Source organism: Musa acuminata, chromosome BXJ3-6 (assembly GCF_036884655.1).
Source record: "Musa acuminata AAA Group cultivar baxijiao chromosome BXJ3-6, Cavendish_Baxijiao_AAA, whole genome shotgun sequence".
NCBI lineage: Eukaryota > Viridiplantae > Streptophyta > Magnoliopsida > Zingiberales > Musaceae > Musa > Musa acuminata.
The window spans coordinates 33,965,999-33,984,907 of record NC_088354.1 but is presented as its reverse complement, the minus strand read 5'-3'; the positions used below and the strand labels follow the sequence as shown (position 1 = coordinate 33,984,907).

Below are 18,909 nucleotides of genomic sequence, written 5' to 3'. Positions count from 1 at the left end.
CGAGTCGAAGCAAATCGGATCTTGTTAGATTCACAGGTCGAGTCAGGTTGAATAGAGCTGTAACGTCAACAATGGCTACGCTTGATCCAACTTTGACCCGACCTCCCAACTGGTCCAACCCAATAGGATTGATTTGATAGGTCCAAGTCAAAGATCCCGACGCCCCACTTCAACGGTTGACTTCACAGACCAGGATTCGGAATCCAATACAAAGTATTCATAATGCTAATCATACCTTTGTCCTAAAGCTTCATCCATGAATTGACCACCTTATGATCTTAGACTTCTGTAATTAAGCTTCAACTTTCACAGTAACTACAGAACAGTGGACATGCTCTGCAGAAATCTTTTTGTTTTCAAGAATCACCCATCAGAGAATATTTATTCTACATGGTCAAGAACAAACAGTACTTATTTACACAGAATATTTAGGGTTTTAGCTTCATAAAATGATATTAGTACATACAGCAGGATGAAAATTATCTGTGATGCCTTCAAAACAGAAACAGTGAGAGAGTCTCAGCATAGTAGCTTTTATCAAGCACATACATAGAAGCGATCCATTGATAATATGGACTCCTCTACTTGGTCCACCAAAGAAGGAAATCCTTGCGCCTGTTGATCTTCTTCTGGAGCCGGAGGACGCCGTAAAGTAGAGCCTCGGCTGTAGGAGGACATCCAGGAACATAGATGTCGACGGGAACAATTCTGTCACAGCTGCGTACAACAGAATACGAGTAATGATAATACCACCACCATTTGCACAACTGCCCATGGAAATCACCCATCGAGGCTCAGGCATCTGGTCATAGACCCTGGATGGAACAAAAGAAAAGATGAAAGATTAGTAGGTTGTGAAACGATATCCTATTATCTAAAGGAGGAAACTTTTTTAAAGAAGAAATTGGGCTTTCTCTTCGATGGCATAAAAAAGGAAAGAATTTGATATTGACTTGTGAATTTGTCATCTCCTTCATAGCTTTTCCATTTAAACTATTCTTTTGTTGAGATCAAAACTATAAATGTACAGAAATGAACCCCTAATGCATTAACCTACACTCCCACTAATTGCATATCGGATTTGCATCCCAAACTCAGGAAGTTCTAGTTTGCTGAGTAACATATCAAAATTCCAGACAATCTCCAGAATGTATCCAACCATCTCTCATTAAGTTGTATGGCGAAAATTTTGAGCAGCATATTTGCACACAAGAAGAATTGAACCTTCCCACAATCTCCTGTATGATGTACTCTGCCGAAACCTAGTAATATTATCTCCCTTTACAGCAAGGCTTTGGTTCCAAGGTGCAATCATCTTAAACAGGAACGATCCAAATATACTTATGCCCGCTTAAATAATTTAAACAATAAGCCATAATGTCCCTACTATTTGGATATTTATCGTCATTAGGTTCCATAAAAAATATTTTGACATGGCAACTGCAAGTCCAAATTAAGAACATTATGTCATCCTCACAAACTAATAGAATGTAAGTTCCTATATTTTGAACTACTTAACCTTGGCATCACTGTCGGCAATTAAAAAAATTGTACCACTACAAGTTAGTTTAAGAAAATCATAGTTCAACTTCTCAAATGAGCAATAACTTCCATTGAAGACTTCCTGCCATGCTTGTACAATGATATAATGTTTTAAAATGAAAGTTCCAACAGCATGAAATAAGTCCATGACTTCTAAATCAAGAGAACTAGATTTCATCAAATATTGTTCTAGAAGATAAAACTTTGTCTAAAATATAAAACAAATATCACTCTACAACAGAGAAAACTTTAGCAACGAGAACATTCCTCCCAACAGTTGCAGATAAATAAAATTCTGTAATCAAAATACTCTTTAAGTTATTAAGGATTAGCATAGGTGTTTTGTCAAGTGACAACTGACAAAAAAGTTCACTAGATTAACAGATATAAATTCAAGTCAACTTGGTGCAATTATCTCTTAAACATTATTCAATATATTAAACATATATGTGATAGCTCACAGAACTACAACAATAAGCCATAATGTCCCAAATATTTGGATCTTTATCATCATTATGTTCCATAGAAAATAACACCCTTTATTAAATAAAGAATATTTATATATATTTATAATTTGTACTAAAGTCTACTTAGCTCACCCTCTACCTCTCCTTATAGCATTAATACTAATTATTTGTATTAAAGCCTCCTTAACGATTGCTCTCATCATATCCTCTTATCCTCTAACGAGGCTCCACCTAGTTGTTCATAAATGAAAATAAGTTCTTCTATCTATTCTAGTAATTCCATACATTTATTTTCGTCTCAGCGACACAAACATTTTTTATGAATGTTTTTTACCACCAACACTCGGATCTAGACACAAACTAAGAACTAAAAACTGATCATTGATCAAATCATCCCAGAATTGTTTATTATGTGGATGTAATTCTACCATGCTGGTAACTAAGGAACACAAAGAAATCCACCAAAACAGTCTGACAAGGAATCACCAAAAACCTTTATGCACCCACTTTAAAGAGTTCCAGTGTCAGTAACAAATTAACACACAATATAAGACGACAGAAGCGATGAGGAAGTACTCAAAAGCAACCCATCGACTAGTTATATTGCCTTAAACAGAGCTCAGTAGCAGAAAAATCTGTGTAGCCAACCCCAGGTAGATGGGATATTATGGTGACTTGTTATACTCGGAGGCCACAGATTAACCTGACAAGTTCAGGCGACCGTGTATAAGTTTCTCTAAGTTCATAAGCAATTGGAAAAACCTACATAATGCAGAATAATGGAGTTCAGTTTCCACTAAGCTTTGTACTAGAAATGAAAAGTTGGTTTACACCACGGAAAAGTCTAAACCGAAATTTGAGCGACAATACTTGCAGATTAACGACTCTTAAACCAATTGACCAAAATAGATGCACGAGATCAAGATCCATCAAAATTTCTATTACGACAATAATGTGTTTGTAATCTAAGGACCTTAACCAACCATGATCAAACCCCAACACCAACAAAGAACAAGCCAAGTTCACGTTTTTTATACCCATATCTAAAAAGAAATTTCATGCTCGATGTTAATGTCATTTCCAATAAAATTAGGGAGGAAGGGAAAGTAAAGATTCAATTTTTGTTACTTGAGAAGAGCAGGTGCCATCTTGTTCGTGAGCGTTCCGGCGACAATCATGCAATCGGACTGGCGAGGGCTGGGACGGAAGATTCCACCGAAGCGATCGAAGTCATAAAGCGAGGCCCCGGTGTGCATAATCTCCACGGCGCAGCAGGCGAGCCCGAAGGTCATCGGCCATATGGACCCGCGGCGGGCCCATTTCATCAAATCGTCCACCTTCGAGATAACGTACTCCGCCGCCTTCGAGAGGCCCGTCGGTAACGAGGCCTAAGGGAGGAGCGGCCTCGCGGAGGGGGTGGGGGTTGCAGCGGATCCAGCGGTGGCGGAGAAGGACGCGCACGCCCTCTGCGAGGGGAGGAGAGCGAGGTACTCATGGTTTTAATTGTATATTCTATACTTTCAGGAGCTATATAATTAAAAACTCTCTTTTTGTGCTTATAATAAAACAAAATTATTAATATTAGCTCCCTCTAGTTTCATGTATCAGTTGGATTTATTTTCCAAAGTAATGGCACTCATGGCTTATTAATTTTACTTAAGAGGTACATATAATCATGTGTGCTAATTAAACTCTCTCTTTTGTCTTATAATAAAACCAATTTATTAATATTAGCTTCTTTTAATTTTCTTAGTCACTTATTTAGGTTCAAAATTCAAAATCTCATTCAGGAGTTTAACCTCTCCACCTTTTCCCATTCTCCCATGACAAAGATGCAGGGGAAAGATATTTTAAGCTACAAGGATGCAATCTAAGATCACAGAGTATCTACTAGCATAAACAGCAGAAAAGTTGCCCATAGTGCCGAGCAATGTGGATTGATGCAGATTTCCAACTTCGAGATTATGGTTGTCAGGAACATAGCACAGAAGGTCAGTCTCCATCTCTATCTGCTAAAAGAATTGAAACCTAACAAGTAACCACTAAGTTTAAATTTTAGCACAGGTACCTCCATCAGCAATAAGAGCAGTATCTCAACCACTGTATTTCCACTTGGAACCATTGTTATTGGGTACTACAGATCGGTTTTCTTTGCTTTTGGATGACTTGAATCCTTTGTCTTTCCTGTCCACCAGTTCTTTATCTGTTCCGATACTTTGTTTATGTTCTCCTTTATCACTGTCCCAGTTCCCGTGATGCCTTGCAATATCTTCTGTTTATAATCCTGCTTAGGTGGATCCTTGTCATTTAGAATATTTCCCTGAACAACAAAGAAACATGTTTCAGAACATACAATTATTGATATATGAGAAAAATAGGCTAAAAGAACACACCAATTTCCCAGAAAAATTGTCTTCGTCATCTTCGTCGTCGTCATCATCATCAGCTTCACCAAATTTGCCACTCATTAGATCTTCTCGCGAATACATTTTCATTCCTGGTGCCCCTGGCATACCCTGTCCTCATAACCGCTAAAAACATCAATTTAACTAAATAGGACAAAATTGTAATGTCAAACCAGTAGTTAAACTACCTCCATAGATCTCAAGATCTTTTCCATTTCAGCATCTTTAGAGGACTTGGCAATAAAAGGTTCTCCAGGAACCCTATCCTGTGAATTTGGAAGCATGGATTTATCAGTGCTTATTCCAAACAAAATCATATATCAGCAGTACACCACTGTCTGTCAGCAACAGCATGTAGCATGCTATGTTTTCAAGTAAGATGATACATTGTCTTGCTTGCAATCCTCAACAGTCAAAAATTGGTTTGACATATTTCAGCACATAGATAGCCAATTTTTTGCATATTTAGGCATGCAGTTCAACATGTGTCCTGCTGATGGAAAGATGGCACTGGGTATAATGCCATGCAGAAAACCAATGCGGAGTTGACACTGGACATCATGCCATGCTATACCCTGTACACATAGTGCCAGGACCTGACCAATGCAAGTACCATGCAGGGGCAACATGCTAAGTTGTAGCACACAGGTCTTTTGCTGGAGGTTTTCAGTATGCAACAATAAAAGAAACAATGAAAAAGAAGGTCAATCATGCTGTAGAACAAAGAAAGTAACATTCTTACAAGTCCAATGGATAAGAATCTGCTGTATAAGCAGCACTTAGATACCAATGTCTTGTGCTGAAAGTTCAACCTAGGTTTGACAAGAATAGCAGATTATGTCTGGTAGTATTGGCTCATTTTAGTCATATGCAAATCTAGAAGTTTGCAAAGATCCCATCAAACAATTTCACATCTTTCTCCTGTATATAGACAGGTACTACACTATAATACCAAACATCTAAAATCTTGTAGTAATGGGTCAACGACCTTTCAGTGATTCAAGCTACTTTGTTATGTAATATACTTTCAGATTATGATTCAAATGGTTTCCAATCTTCTAGCAAAATAACACATCTATGACATGTGCTAAGTAGCAAGAAGGCAAGCAAAACAAAGGTCATATATAGCAATCAGATGTAAGAAAGGTACAGATGGCTAAGCAGCAGTACACATGCCTTCCAGCTTGCTCATTATAAAAAAATTGTTTATTATCATTTAAACATCTCAGTTATTATATGTAACAAATATTCTGTGGGCTTTGATCAAAAGATACACGAAAGCATACTGTAGGTCCCCAGAAGAATTGAGCTTCAGGTATGCTGTAAACTCTTAACTATCTCAAAGTATGAATTGCAACCAATTACCGCAGGAACAGGTGGTGGCTTGACAGAGCATGCTTTAGAAAGATCCTTGCAGAGAAACTTAACCAACTGATCAATTGAAGGTCTTGCACTAAAAACATATTCTGCAACATCAGTATCTGAGTAACCCATGATCTGCTGACATAAGAATGGAAAATTACAAATATGACACAAATCTATATATGAACATATCATCAATGCAGTAATCAAAAAACTAATTGAAGAGAACATACTAAAAGGACTAAAAGGGTTTTCAGCAGTATAATTATAAAAGAATCAAACAAAGGCTTCCTACTATCACATCATATAATTCCTCCAAGATCTTCTAAACATAATTAAGTTTCACCAAGGAGTGATTAGCCTATACATTATGGGCGTACACATTATAGAAGTCATTTGGGCATTCCCTTCCCAAATCAAATCTTGAATTTCTTGTTAGTCTAATGCATGTGATTAATGCAAGCAATCAAAGGAATCAGATCAGGGTCAAAAGCTCACTTGCAACACAAAAATTCTGACTTAGTTCCTAGACACAATACACACAGTGAGAGCTTTTTTCTTCCCATTGCATGACAACTTAAAAGCCCCATAACGTTCATGATGGGTTTGAAGAGTGATTACTTAGGTGAAGCAGTTGATATCCGCCTGCTATCTCAGGCCACATGGTTTGCATAATTATGAATTATCTAAAATCAAGCTATCTGAATGAGCTTTAATGCATGCAATTGCAAGTGTTGCCACAATCTATGGAGTTTCCAACAAGACAAGTCATAGAATTTGACCAAATTTAACCTGCTTACCAAAGAAACAGGTTCAATGACATCTCTATTCTCTAGTAGACATATTTTAAAAACACTACAGAGATGTTAAAGTCAAAAAGATGTCAAGGACCATTTTTTCTATTTGTGCAAACTGAAGGATCACTGTACCATGTACGTCCAGATACATATCCTATAAAAATATTAGTCCCTGTAATGTGGACAATGTGTGAACCAAGGTTCGCAATACCGTACCGTACCGGAGTTTCGACCTGGGCTCGGTATCGGTATGGTACGGTATACCGCTCGGTACACCTAGGTGTACCGAGCGGTATATTCAGGCGTGCCGAGCACTCTACAGTACTGCTACAGTACCGGACCGATAACAGGCGGTCCGCGTACCGGAAGCCTGTCGGACCGGTACTGCAAACCATGGTGTGAACATCAACTAGTTATCAGGAATCAATATGTTGATGACCAGCATTAAAAATATTGTTCATTTCAGTAAATTTTAAGTTAAAAAAAATGTCCATCTCTGCCATAAGTCAGAGCAGATCATTATCACAAGTAGCATTTATATCATTTGTGCAGGAGAATCTTTAATCACATCCACAAACATACAAAGAGGATTTATTTACAAAATATCAGCTAGCTGCATATGTTCAGGCAAAATGTAACCTGAAATATCAGTTTATATATATATATATATATATATATATATAGATATATATATATATATATATATATATATATTGCAAGTTAGAAATCCTGGGTTATACATAAACATGCAGAATCATAGCTCTGAGAAAATGCAGCTAGCATACAGAAATATAGAATTGCAATCAAAATAGTGCTCGATTCTTAATAACATACAATGAGAGATCTAATTAGTATAGTTTTCTATAATCTATTAGAGAAACAAAGGCACCATCAATGACCCCCTTATATGTAGCCAAAAGGCCTAAACTTTGTGGAGTATATCAATAGTGAAACAGATTTATAGTTGCACAAATCCTAGTCCATAATAGAAGTTCAGCAATGACAGTCTTCTATTAAAAAATATACACATGCTAGTGCTATATCCTGACATTACACATAAAAGTCCTTTTCTATATCACACAGCATCACACGCAAAAGTTTTACCTCTTGACAAGCATGTTCAATGGTTTTACATTCTGAATTACATTGTCCTTCAATGCCTTGTTCAACCAGCTGGAAAATGCAAATGTAATAAAATAAGAAACTAAGACAGATCTGAATGTAAAAATTGCAATACAAGAAAAAAATATATCTTCAGAGGAAAGTCGTATATCAAATAATGAAATCAGCAGATGGTGACATCATATGGCTTGATTTAAACAACTAAAAGGAAGACATTGAACTTCAAGTTAATGAAGTTCCATGAGTAAAATGTCTATTCCTGAAAAGGAAAAAAGCAAAGGAACATAGTTGTACCGGTCACGGTTAATGTGGATATCCAACCATAATTTTAGATTTATTTCAGATACAGACTGTCCAAACTTATTACTCATTTTATCTTTTTTTTTACAGTCATTTATAGTCAATTTAGATCTGACGAACATGAATCTTAACTGATTTCAGTATAGAGGCATTTCATAAATCTCAGTGGTGGCAAAAGATTCATGTAGCTGACCCCAAATAGTTGAAACTTACGGCTTTGTTGTTATTGTATAACCAATTCAAAAATTACTAAAGTGTAAATAAGTTGCATCTTTCGTTTGATGTAATAAAGTATTGTCAAGTTACAGGCAAGCAGTTAAAATAATTGTAGCTAGCTTCTATTAAAGCATGCACTTTGTGAAAGGAAACCTCAAATCAGCCCACATTCCACAAAACACAAACTTGTGCATGCTCGCAGCCAGGAATGAATTAAAACAATCACACTTTTAAAAACTGTTATTAGCTTATATTTTTCTCAGTTTTTCAAGTTTGTGCCATTATCAGAACAGAGCCCGCTAACATGTCGTTCATATATCTATGTAAATATTCTAACGAGATAGAGATATCCTGACTTACTATTCAGTGACCTGGAATCAGTTCATAGTTCGTTCACGTACCTCCAATTTATCACCTTTCTCAACAACATCAATCTGGAGAATCCAATCCGCCTCCTCCTTCTTCAAATTGCAGATATTCTCGGCTATCTCGATGATCTGAAATTCTGAAACCTAATCCGACACAAAATTCGTCCAAACGAAACCATCCGACTCAGATCAACCTCCTCGAATCCGGAAGCAACAATATCATAATAAAAAAGAACACAAAGAAAGTGAAGAGGAAAAAACAACCTTTTTGGGCGAGATCTGAGCCTCCTTCTTCTTGACCTGGTGAATGATCTGGTGGGCGATCTTCTCACAGACCTGGCACCGGATAAAAGGGATGTCGCCCTTACGAGCAGCCGGAGGTGGCTTCTTCGAGGAAGCGACGAAATAGGGAAGCGAAGAATAGATGAAAAGGAGTAGGAGAAGAAACAACGAAGAGAGGATGCGTTGGGAGAGCCTCGCCATTTCTGCCTTCTGCTGCTCTCGCTGTTCGTCGGAGTCTCTCCACAGTCGTTCTATTGGACTTGATCCAAAATGGAATCCGGACTTCGGATCGATGCTTCGAGAAGAGGGGCGGATCGGACCCGCTTGTGAGCTGGCTGAACTGGACTTTGAGATTTGTGTAAACATGGAGATCCCAAGATCAAGATGGGATGCGGCTCACCTGGACCGTGTTGGATCCTTAAACCTTTCGAACCGCATCAGAAACCCCCATCCGAACTCAAAACTTTCCCCCCAAAACGATCGAGAAAATTAGGGTTAGGGTTTGCATTCTTCCCAGTCTCTTCCTGTTGCTTGCTCGATCTTTGTTAGTTCTCGAAATCCCCTGCGCCTGATGGATCCGATCATCCTCGAATCCCCAACGCGTGCCAAACCACTCGTCTTCGGCCCTCTAGCTGGCCCCAACTTCCACTCCGTGTTGAAAGAATCCATCGATCGCTATCTCATCGAAGTCAAGAAGGAGTCCTGCGACTTCTCCGCCTTCCGCTCGATATTCTTCCGCCTGCTTCAGTCCAGCGTGGATCCCCCGATCGAGGTCATCTGGTTCTATTCTGCCCTGGGTTACCACGAAGCAATCCGGTCGAAACGGGATGTTCTTGATCGAGTTTTTGCGATAAGAGACCTTCTCCAGCTGCTTTCGGCCTGCTCCGCGTCGTGTAATGGCCCGAAGTCGGTGGCCTTGCTCGCACCCGTTGTTTCGGAGCTATATCATTGTGTCAGAGAGGAAAAGAAGCTATCTGGGAAGGTGGCTAAGAAGATGAGGAAGGAGATTGAGAGTCTAGCAGACGGCGTCGTCAGCTATATCAGCATTTGTAGTGGAAGGAGTTCTGATGGGCAAGAGCTTTGTAATAGCTATTTGCTGCCATGTTTTATCGATATTGTTCGAGTGTGGACGGTGCAACATATTGGGGAAGGTGACGATTTAAATGTTCTTTTTCCTTTAGTTAGTGATGAGATTCGTGCCTGCTTGGGGCAAGAAAGGTGTTGGATTGGTCATTTGGCTGGCATCGTGGTTGCGGAGGCATTCTTGCTAAATTTGAGCTTGAAGGTTCAAGTAGATGGTTCACCAAGGCCAGACTTACAGAAGGAGCTGAAAGTCTGGGCTGTCAGTTCAATATCTGTCTTTCAGAATTATATTTTCTTCGGTAACTGTTCCTTTCATCTGACTTTAAGTTCATGGACATGACCGGTGGTTTAACTATCCTTAGTGTTTTTAGCTAAATTGTAAATTTTACGAGCAGAATAGATAGTTAAATATTTATAGTTGTAAGGCATGCTATCGTTTTACTCTATTTGTGCCATTTCATTTTGAACATGGGGATTGGAAACATCTGTTATTGCAGTTCTTATCTTATCTCTGATTATAGTTTCTGCTTCTGTTAATTCCACTTGTGACTGCTGAAAGATTTAGGTGATTGGTACGTGAGTCACAACTAAATATTGGGACGATTAAGAAAATAAATATTGGGACAATTAAGAAAAGAAATCAATTGCACATGTGATTAACTCTTTTTCCTGATACATCTGGTTACTGCTCTACAGAGAGTAGCTTTGTTGATCTTTATTATATTACCAGACTTTATACAATTGCGTAGGTTTGTTGTGCGATTCTTTTCTGACTTCTACATGTTCAAAAACAGATATATTACTGAGGCTGCTGCTGAACCCACCGATGCCAGTTATAACCATTTTGGTAAGTTAGCAAAACTAATGAACTCCATGTGCAATAATCAGCAACTTTTAATTGACTCAAACAGCTATCTACCAACAGTCTCCAAATTTGATAGTTCTGTCAAGTGCTTCACTAATGAGCCGTGTGAAATAATCTACAAGGTCTTAGAGATTACTTGTGGAAGAATTTAGGAGTTAGTGGTTAGTGAAGGTGCATGCTTGATTGCCCATGTGAACCATGTTAATCCAGCAAACCTCTGTGACATCATTTACTTCCCTGATTGTGGATTAAGAACACTTCACTATAATAACTAGTTTCTGAAAATGTGTTCTGGCTTATGAAACTTTAACTAGCTTTGGATCTTGAATAAAAGCTGCTGCAACATTAGCATATTGGGCATTTTCTTACATATATTTATTTTACCCCTCCTAATATGGTAAATTTGTATAAAAGTTGTTTCTACTTTAACAATATTAGTAATGTAGTAAAATGATTGAAAAAGAAGTAGATCGGTATTACAGGGAGCATTCCAATAGATGTAGGAGCAAGTAGGTTGGGTCAGGTTTTGTTCAAGTCATTGTCCACTTGAAAACAGTACTTTTATGAGGTGGAGTCTGGTCATGCATTTGAGAAATGTTTACTTAACTAGTTTGAGTTTGTTCAGGTCTAAGAGTTAGCTTTGCTCTGATTTAGTGGTTATATTTTTCTTTACATGAATTGCACGCATCTTTTGCCGCTAGGCTGCATTTTTGAGGAAACTGACCATTGAATCTACATACTGGGTTTGGTTGTAATGTTACCCAACTTGAGCCATCTTTAGAGGCATATAATTGCCACTAGTGGGACAATTCTGAGAACACATATCACCAGTTTCATATGTAAACAACTAAGGGCTTGGTTTTGTAGCTTTTTCCAATACCAAAAATGGCTTTGGTCATGGTCACCAAAGTAACTTCTGTGAAGGCCTACTAGATGTGTAACTTTGTGAAAAGCATTACTTTTTGCCTTTGAACTAGACTTCTTTCAACAGCCAATCTAACATTAGAGATTTTCAGTTTTACATTAATGGCCATGGCTAATTTTTTGAAAACTCAAAGATTTTATACTACTTATTACTTTGTGTGTAATCTACAAAGTTTGACTTAACAGTATAATTAGAATGGTTCTACATGTCATGGATGGACAGTACTTAGTTACCAATTTAATCTTATGTGGGATCTCATTATTTTCTTTTTAGAGTAGTTTCAACTTACTTTTCCATAAGTCTGTTTTTCCAATTCTAAAATGTGTTTTCTGATTTTATTTTGCTTTTTGGCACAGAACTCCATGGATGAAAGCTTGGTACGAAACATCCTTTATGACGCAGTGATTTTAGTTGATTATTCTTTCATAAATCCGGAGGTTGAAGGAGAACATTTTAATGATTCTACGATGAATATCATTATGAGAAGACTGATTGTTACTCATGAAGCCATACAAATTGTCAGGTCAGGATGCCACTTAATGAGATAAAGATGCCTCTGTTGATAGTAGCATTGGTGTTGAAATTTATTCTGGTAACAGGGATAAAGGAGACCACAACAAAGCTGTATCCTATACAAATGCATTTTCGACATCATGTGTTCCCAATACCTTGATTAAGTGGGCCACTTATCAAGTTGGCATGCAGAAACTCAACAGACCCAGTGCTCCCACACCTCAGTGTTTTCTGAGTTAGTATCTAGAAATTTTCATGTTCTTAGTTTATTTAATTGAATATTGATGGTTTCTTATTTATATACGAAAACATTTCTTGATCAGACAGCTTGTCTGACTTGCAGAGTGGCTTTTGGTTCTCGAAGAACAAGGGTTGAAAATTTTTGAAAACATTACAGAACTGCGAAGCAAGTTGAAATTTGAGGAAGCTAATGTCGTCTCTGACACTACAAAGTTTGATTCAGACAGCAAGAAAACAGACGATGATCTTTTCTTTTTTGATAACAAAGGGGAGGGTGACAAGGATGCTGCAGAGGACATGGAAACGGTGGATGCTGCCTTTTTTTCAGCTGCTCATTCTATGAAATCAGACACAGATAAAGGAAGGAGGAAGAGAAAAGAAATGGGATATGATGGGGAGTCACAGGTGAAGTTTGTCAAGTATAAGATCCATGACAAATCAGTCAAAGATTACTTCAAGGTTGCTGGGGCAGATAGCTTGAGTAGTGGCAGTGAGGTGGAGAATCCACACTCTTCTGATGAGATGGAAGAATGAAATTCGATGATTGGCACTAATCTGGTCATTCAATAGAAGCATCATTCCAGTGAAAAAATGCTGTATTCCTTTGTCAAGGACTTAAGCCTTGCTCATACTTCTGAACCCACATTTTGCTGATTATTCCACATCTATGGTAGTACATCATGACTGATCAAAAGCAGGATTTTGCGCAGAGCAATCAATAATAGGCACAGCTTTTTTCTAAGGAGACTGAATTTTTGGGATTTCAATCACTTGCAAAAAAGGGTATGTAAACTTAACGTTTTTCGATATAGTGGAGCTATGACTTTCATGCAACTTTCAGATTTACATGTAGACAGCAGTTGTTTATGTTAACAGACTGTCAAGATAGATATATCATGTCATGAATTTGCTGTAGAATTTGATAGTAAAAGAAGTAAAATTCTTGGAGTATATGATTAGACCATGAAATTTTGGATGCCATGGTCAATGGGTTACTTTGTTGTTTTGGATGTGTGTATTGTTTGCATGCCTTGAAATTAAATCATGCTTGATTTTGCTGTCACTGATTTTGCTCTTTTTGATTTCATGCTTACCAATTATTCTGTATTGGTATTGAGCAAGCAAGATCACTTCCAACCCAGGATGAAGTAATTCATGAAAATGGTGAATTAAACAATATAAATATCGGTTCTAGATATGTTGAAATAATTCATCAAAAAAATTGAAAGGCTCTGTTATTCTCTTTACTAGAGCAGTCAAACAACTCCATCGATACCGGTACGACGGAGATATCTCCAACAGTTAATGTTCGCCTCTGCGGGTTGGAGTTTGGTTCGCACCGGAAGGGGGCCACGTGGGACCGCCAGTCATCAAACCCAATCACCTCACGCGTGCCGCGACCTTCGCAGTGCGGGCCCCACCCACCGCTGCGGCCGTCCATCAGGCCCTCCGCGTGATCCAACGGCACAAGGTCACGGGATGGGTGAGACTCGTGGCTTCCCGTTCGCTGGCGAGTCAAGCTGAGCACCGAGCATTCGAGATTCGCGCAACATGAATCGGACGGTCACGATGGATCTCTTCCGATGCCGTTGCGTGGGTTATTTGGTCGTTTCGCGTAGCCGGTTCGTGACTAGCAGTTAACGTCACCCTCACGGGGCCCGCAGACAACGGGAAAATACTGGCTGCCAGCCGTCAGGTATAGATTAGGGAGAGTGAGTCGGTGAGGTCATATGTGGCTTAAATTTCAAAAATATACCTCCAAATATGCACAATTTACAAAAATAATTATCGCCTTTAATGATTATGAATGTTAAAATATACGAATAAATTATATCCCTTTAAATAACTTATAACATTCAGAAATTTAAAATATAGACTGTTTTTTAAAATATTTATAGGTTATAAAAATCCGGAAAAAAAAAGGGCGCTTGGTATATAAGAGTTGAGGGTTCTCACCACGGGAGCTTCTGTGTCTGTTTGTGTGCATGTGAGAGAGAGAGAGAGAGAGAGAGAGAGAGAGAGATAAGAAAGAGAGGAGAGGAGGAAAGGAGGGGAGCGTCGTCAGTGTCTCGGTCGGGAACCTCCTCCTCGTCCTATGGGTGAATCGAGCAGCTCGGTGTCGGTGGATGTGGAGAGGATATCTTTCGGTGGGAAGGTTGGGGGCCCTCTTGAATTGTTCGTCGACACTCCTTTCTGTCCGGCATTGACGTGATTAGTGGCTGGAATGTGGTTCTCGATATTTTCTTTTTTGACTGGTTGTTTTGTTTTCTTTTGCTGATTTTCCCGTGGATTTGGATATTGTATTGAGAAAAAAGATGAGATTTTTTATTATTTTGACGGCTCTTTTGCTTCTTTAATTTTTTTTTTTTTCCCTTGAACAATGTACTTGTTTGGCTTCAACACCGGACAAAGTTCAATTCTTTTCTTGGTGTTCTGCTGTCTTGTTGGTTTCAATTCGGTTGACCATCTTTTGCCTCTCGTGGGATATGTTTTCTGTCGGTATCAATTTTGGTGCTTTGGTTCTGTAGATAAACAGCTATACCACACTAAATTCAGAGCAAGTGAAATTTTGATGTCATAGATAGCAAGAGCGGTGTTTATTTCTTTCTCTTTTAACTCGGTTCGTCGGAGATATGTTGTTTATCTTATGACGACGACTTTTCAAGGTTTTGGAGAATTGACACATGGTGCATCCATGTTTCTGGCGTATGCTTCATGCGAATGGTTTGTTTCCGTTGACCAATTCTTGTTAATACGGCAAATTCTTTTGGTTAACAGTTAGCAGAAACTTGATTCATATGCATGAGCTAGCATTTCTTAGAAATTTTTTAGAAAGGCTACCAAGACTAACTATTATTGGTGGAGAGCATGTCTCCACTTGCAAAAGCTATGTTCAGTGAAGCTCTGTTTTTAATTTGAAGAAAATTTGGAATCTAATGCTATGTTGCCTTCCTCTAGTCATTAGTTTTTTTGCTTCTTCCTATTTCTCAGAATCATTCCATTTTGCAAAAGACATAAGCAAGGTGTTTATTACAGTGTCTACAGTTGTTAGTCACTGGTTTTAATGAGCTTCCTTTATTCCAACTTTTCCTGATATGAAATTTGTTCTGTTGAGAAAGCCTATCTAACTTTGGAAACTGTTAATCTTTCTGCATTTGTATAACTAGATTGTTGCTCTTGTCCAAGTAGATTTGCAGCATGTGCCTTCTGATGGTTGTGCTACCTAATCTTCCTGCATCAGGTCCTATTAAACAGCATATCTGTTCATTTTATTGTTGCTTAACATTGATTTTCCTTTCATGTTGGTCAACAGGAACATCTTATCAAAACCAGTCATGGCACAGTATCCGTTTCTGTGTTTGGAGATCAGGACAAACCTGCACTTATCACTTACCCGGATGTTGCTTTGAATCGTAAGTGCAATATCAATAAAATGGCTTCTCTAAGTCAAAATCTCCAGGTTTTAACATGTTAGTCTTGAATGGTTTTAATCAGATTCTCTGACGTTAAATTGATCTGCTCATGGAAATTTTTAGCTCTCTGCTGCTTAATGCCTCCATTTTTCATTTAATATCCATCATTTTTTATCCTGTTTTTCTTGTGGATCTTATCTGCCCATAAATGATATCTTACTAGGTCCTGATTGTTCTATTACAAACTCTAGATCTGTTACTGGCAATACATGCTTATGTTGAGTTTTGAGTTTTTGGATCATTGGGTAATCCTACACATTACAAAACCAACAGTTTTTGGTATGTCTAAATTCCTTTTCTATGATGTTGTTCAGATGTTTTGTGCTTCCAAGGATTATTTTTTTGCCCTGAAGCTGCTTCGCTACTTCTTCACAATTTCTGCATCTATCATATCTGTCCTCCAGGTCATGAGGTTGGTTGCTTGGTCACAGCCTTATTTGAAGTGACTATTATATCCTATTATTCTGTTCTATTGGTTGATCATTTTCTGATCATGGCACTGAGATGCCTACGTTTTTATACTCAGCTGGGAGCTGCTCCAATTTCTTCCCGTATTCCTATCCCTTCTGTTGATGATTTGGTGGATCAGATCGCTTATGTTCTTGACTATTTCAGGTAACAATCTGCAGATTGTTTGATTATATACCCCTGGAACTTATATATGTGATGCATTATGTTGAAGCATGAGTTATCTAACTCTATCCATGCTTTCTAGGTTAGGTTCAGTTATGTGCCTGGGGGTCTTGGCGGGGGCATACATTCTTACACTTTTTTCCGTATGTATCCTTAAAGTGTTGCTTCTGAGCATTACTTTGTGGATTTTGACTGTCTTCCGCACATGCTTCGCAGATCAAATATAGGGAGCGTGTGTTAGGATTGGTGCTTGTATCTCCTCTGTGTAAAGCACCCTCATGGACGGAGTGGTTATATAGTAAGGTATCGTCTGTACTTATGTCATGATATTGAGTTTTGAAGCTGATGAAGAGAATTTGTTCATCAGATACTATGTAATTTGCTCTACTTCTATGGGATGTGTGACTTGATAAAGGAGTGCTTGCTTCATCGGTACTTCTGTAAGGTAGTTCTCATCTTCGCTGCCTTTATCTATTTGACTTAGCATCAATCTCATGCTAGTGGTGATCTCATTCTGACCTTGTCGGTAGGAAGTCTGTGGCAATACCCAGATCCCTGAGTCAGAAATTGTCCAGGCCTGCAGAAGTGTGAGTATTCCTTTATTTAGTATCGGTTAAATCCGTAGGTAGAAATTATTATTACCGAATAGGAACTTTCAGTATGTGATCCTTTGCAAATATTGGTAATGATTTTGCATCTACAGCTGCTGGACGAGAGGCAGAGCATAAATGTGTGGCGTTATCTTCAATCGATTAACCGGTATTGTTCTATATCTTTCCTTTGATGAATGTTCTTTTTGTTTCTAACGACAGTAATCCATTTTAAGCTTAAATATTGTATGCAAGCAGCAGATACGACATCACTGAGGGATTACAGCAGCTGCAGTGTCGGACATTAATATTTGTTGGCGAGAACTCTCCGTTCCATTCTGATGCACTTCACATGATGTCGAAACTAGACAGCAGACATAGTGCCCTGGTTGAGGTATGATCCTGACATACTATTTCTTCATAGCTTTATAATGGATACGACTGCTGCACTTGAAAAGGATTATGACTAGGTTAGTTTTCATATCCGGATCAATGCTAATTAGTGCAGGTCCAAGCATGTGGTTCACTGGTGACCGAGGAGCAACCCCATGCCATGCTGATACCTTTAGAGTATTTCTTCATGGGTTATGGCTTTTACAGACTCAACCAATTCACCGACAGTCCACGCGGTCCACTTAGTCCATCCTGCATCTCCCCAGAGCTGCTGTCACCCGAAAGCTTGGGCGTAAAGCTAAAGCCCATCAAGACCAGGGTGTCGGTTGAAGTTTGAGGGTGGCCGGTATGAGCAGTGGCCAGGTTGTGTTCATCTTATGTGGCATGTAAGATTGGGATCTGGATACATTCTCTAGAATCTTAGATCAAATTCTTTGGTTGTAGATAGAAAAGTAGGATGAAGGCATCATGCTGTCACCTGTAAGTGTCCAATATTCATGATGAGCTAGCTAATAATAATGAGGCATGTAGAAGACTACTGGGTCTAACTGATGCTTCTGTTCCAAGGAAGGTTACAGAAAACATTTTCATGTGTTGTTGGAAGGTTGATGATGCTTGCTTCATTTCTTTAGCAAGCTTCTTTTTTGCTTTAGGATGACAACTTTATGCTTATTTTTATGGGGGTTTGCGAAAAGTTGTAGGCTGTCAATGTCAATGTAATCTTAGAGCCGTTCATATCAATATATGCAGTCTTATTTTTACAAACATGAACACTAATTGCCCAGATCTACTTGAGAAGATCAAGCAGATTAATCTAGGGTTTGCTCAAAGTGGCACCTTGGACATATAAATTGTCTGCTTAAGCTGTCATCTTCCAGTTCCAGCTCACATGAACGAGGTCGAATCTGCAACAGCAGGAATATTTTGATGCCTGTGTACAGTGCCTCGTATATATATATATATATAACTATTACCAAGTTGTTTGCTTATGAATAATTTATCGAAGTTGCGAGTACGATATGCAATGATCAGATAGTTCGATTAACGCAAAAAAATTCTTTATCATTCTAGTAAAGACAAACTTCTGCAGTTCTAAATAGTTTGCAGCAGATCAGATTTTATTAACCCAGAAGTGGCTGCCAAAACATGAGATCTACTGATTCGCATGTGTGTCTGTAAGCCATCAGTCTCTTATCCTAAAATAATACATTTGATTCTTGTGAACCAGAACATTTGTATTACAGTAAACAATAGATCAATGCATTATATGACAAAAAAAAAAATCATTTTTAGGATTTGCATATTGCTCGTTCTAAAATGTAAAGAAGGAATA

General features: G+C 38.4%; 4 protein-coding genes across 5 annotated transcripts; 2 read left to right on the top strand and 2 right to left on the bottom strand.

Annotated features, from left to right (window-relative positions):
* Positions 1 to 430: 430 nt before the first annotated feature.
* Positions 431 to 4,131, bottom strand: LOC103989144 (uncharacterized). Its single transcript, XM_018827466.2, is given in 5 exon segments — positions 431 to 751; positions 754 to 815; positions 3,138 to 3,475; positions 3,890 to 4,018; positions 4,078 to 4,131. Coding segments are annotated over 5 exon segments (753 nt in total). The 3' UTR covers positions 431 to 581.
* Positions 3,912 to 9,126, bottom strand: LOC135641325 (uncharacterized). The gene is made up of 7 exons (XM_065156667.1): positions 8,844 to 9,126; positions 8,613 to 8,723; positions 7,678 to 7,746; positions 5,780 to 5,911; positions 4,603 to 4,680; positions 4,403 to 4,525; positions 3,912 to 4,329 (listed from the first exon to the last, which is right to left on the bottom strand). The coding sequence occupies exons 1-7, from the start codon at positions 9,060 to 9,062 to the stop codon at positions 4,144 to 4,146; spliced, it is 918 nt and encodes a 305-aa protein (XP_065012739.1). The 5' UTR covers positions 9,063 to 9,126; the 3' UTR covers positions 3,912 to 4,143.
* Positions 9,127 to 9,300: 174 nt separating this feature from the next.
* LOC135641324 (uncharacterized) lies at positions 9,301 to 13,438 on the top strand. Its single transcript, XM_065156665.1, has 5 exons — positions 9,301 to 10,243; positions 10,739 to 10,791; positions 12,091 to 12,257; positions 12,334 to 12,482; positions 12,591 to 13,438. Exons 1-5 carry the CDS (start codon positions 9,433 to 9,435, stop codon positions 13,019 to 13,021), a joined length of 1,611 nt encoding a protein of 536 aa, XP_065012737.1. The 5' UTR covers positions 9,301 to 9,432; the 3' UTR covers positions 13,022 to 13,438.
* Positions 13,439 to 14,475: 1,037 nt separating this feature from the next.
* On the top strand, positions 14,476 to 18,341 carry LOC135586787 (protein NDL1-like). Of its 2 annotated transcripts, XM_065154956.1 has the most exons (12): positions 14,488 to 14,642; positions 15,154 to 15,211; positions 15,801 to 15,900; positions 16,275 to 16,372; positions 16,487 to 16,575; positions 16,676 to 16,736; positions 16,810 to 16,896; positions 16,961 to 17,038; positions 17,124 to 17,180; positions 17,297 to 17,352; positions 17,442 to 17,577; positions 17,692 to 18,341. In XM_065154956.1, the coding sequence occupies exons 1-12, from the start codon at positions 14,614 to 14,616 to the stop codon at positions 17,911 to 17,913; spliced, it is 1,071 nt and encodes a 356-aa protein (XP_065011028.1). In that variant the 5' UTR covers positions 14,488 to 14,613; the 3' UTR covers positions 17,914 to 18,341. The 2 variants fall into 2 exon arrangements, with proteins under 2 accessions (XP_065011029.1, XP_065011028.1); XM_065154957.1 differs by lacking the exon at positions 15,154 to 15,211 and having other exon boundaries at positions 14,476 to 14,642.
* Positions 18,342 to 18,909: the final 568 nt, after the last annotated feature.

Coding starts and splice junctions, on each gene's coding strand:
- LOC135641324 (XM_065156665.1), top strand. CDS start 9,433: ATGGATCCGATCATCCTCGAATCCCCAACGCGTGCCAAACCACTCGTC. Junction 10,244..10,738: donor TCAGAATTATATTTTCTTCG/GTAACTGTTCCT, acceptor GTTCAAAAACAG/ATATATTACTGAGGCTGCTG. Junction 12,258..12,333: donor GAAGCCATACAAATTGTCAG/GTCAGGATGCCA, acceptor TTCTGGTAACAG/GGATAAAGGAGACCACAACA.
- LOC135641325 (XM_065156667.1), bottom strand. CDS start 9,062: ATGGCGAGGCTCTCCCAACGCATCCTCTCTTCGTTGTTTCTTCTCCTA. Junction 7,747..8,612: donor AGAAAGGTGATAAATTGGAG/GTACGTGAACGA, acceptor TGCATTTTCCAG/CTGGTTGAACAAGGCATTGA. Junction 4,526..4,602: donor AGATCTTGAGATCTATGGAG/GTAGTTTAACTA, acceptor TTATGAGGACAG/GGTATGCCAGGGGCACCAGG.
- LOC135586787 (XM_065154956.1), top strand. CDS start 14,614: ATGTGGAGAGGATATCTTTCGGTGGGAAG. Junction 16,737..16,809: donor ACATTCTTACACTTTTTTCC/GTATGTATCCTT, acceptor CATGCTTCGCAG/ATCAAATATAGGGAGCGTGT. Junction 17,039..17,123: donor TTCATCGGTACTTCTGTAAG/GTAGTTCTCATC, acceptor CCTTGTCGGTAG/GAAGTCTGTGGCAATACCCA.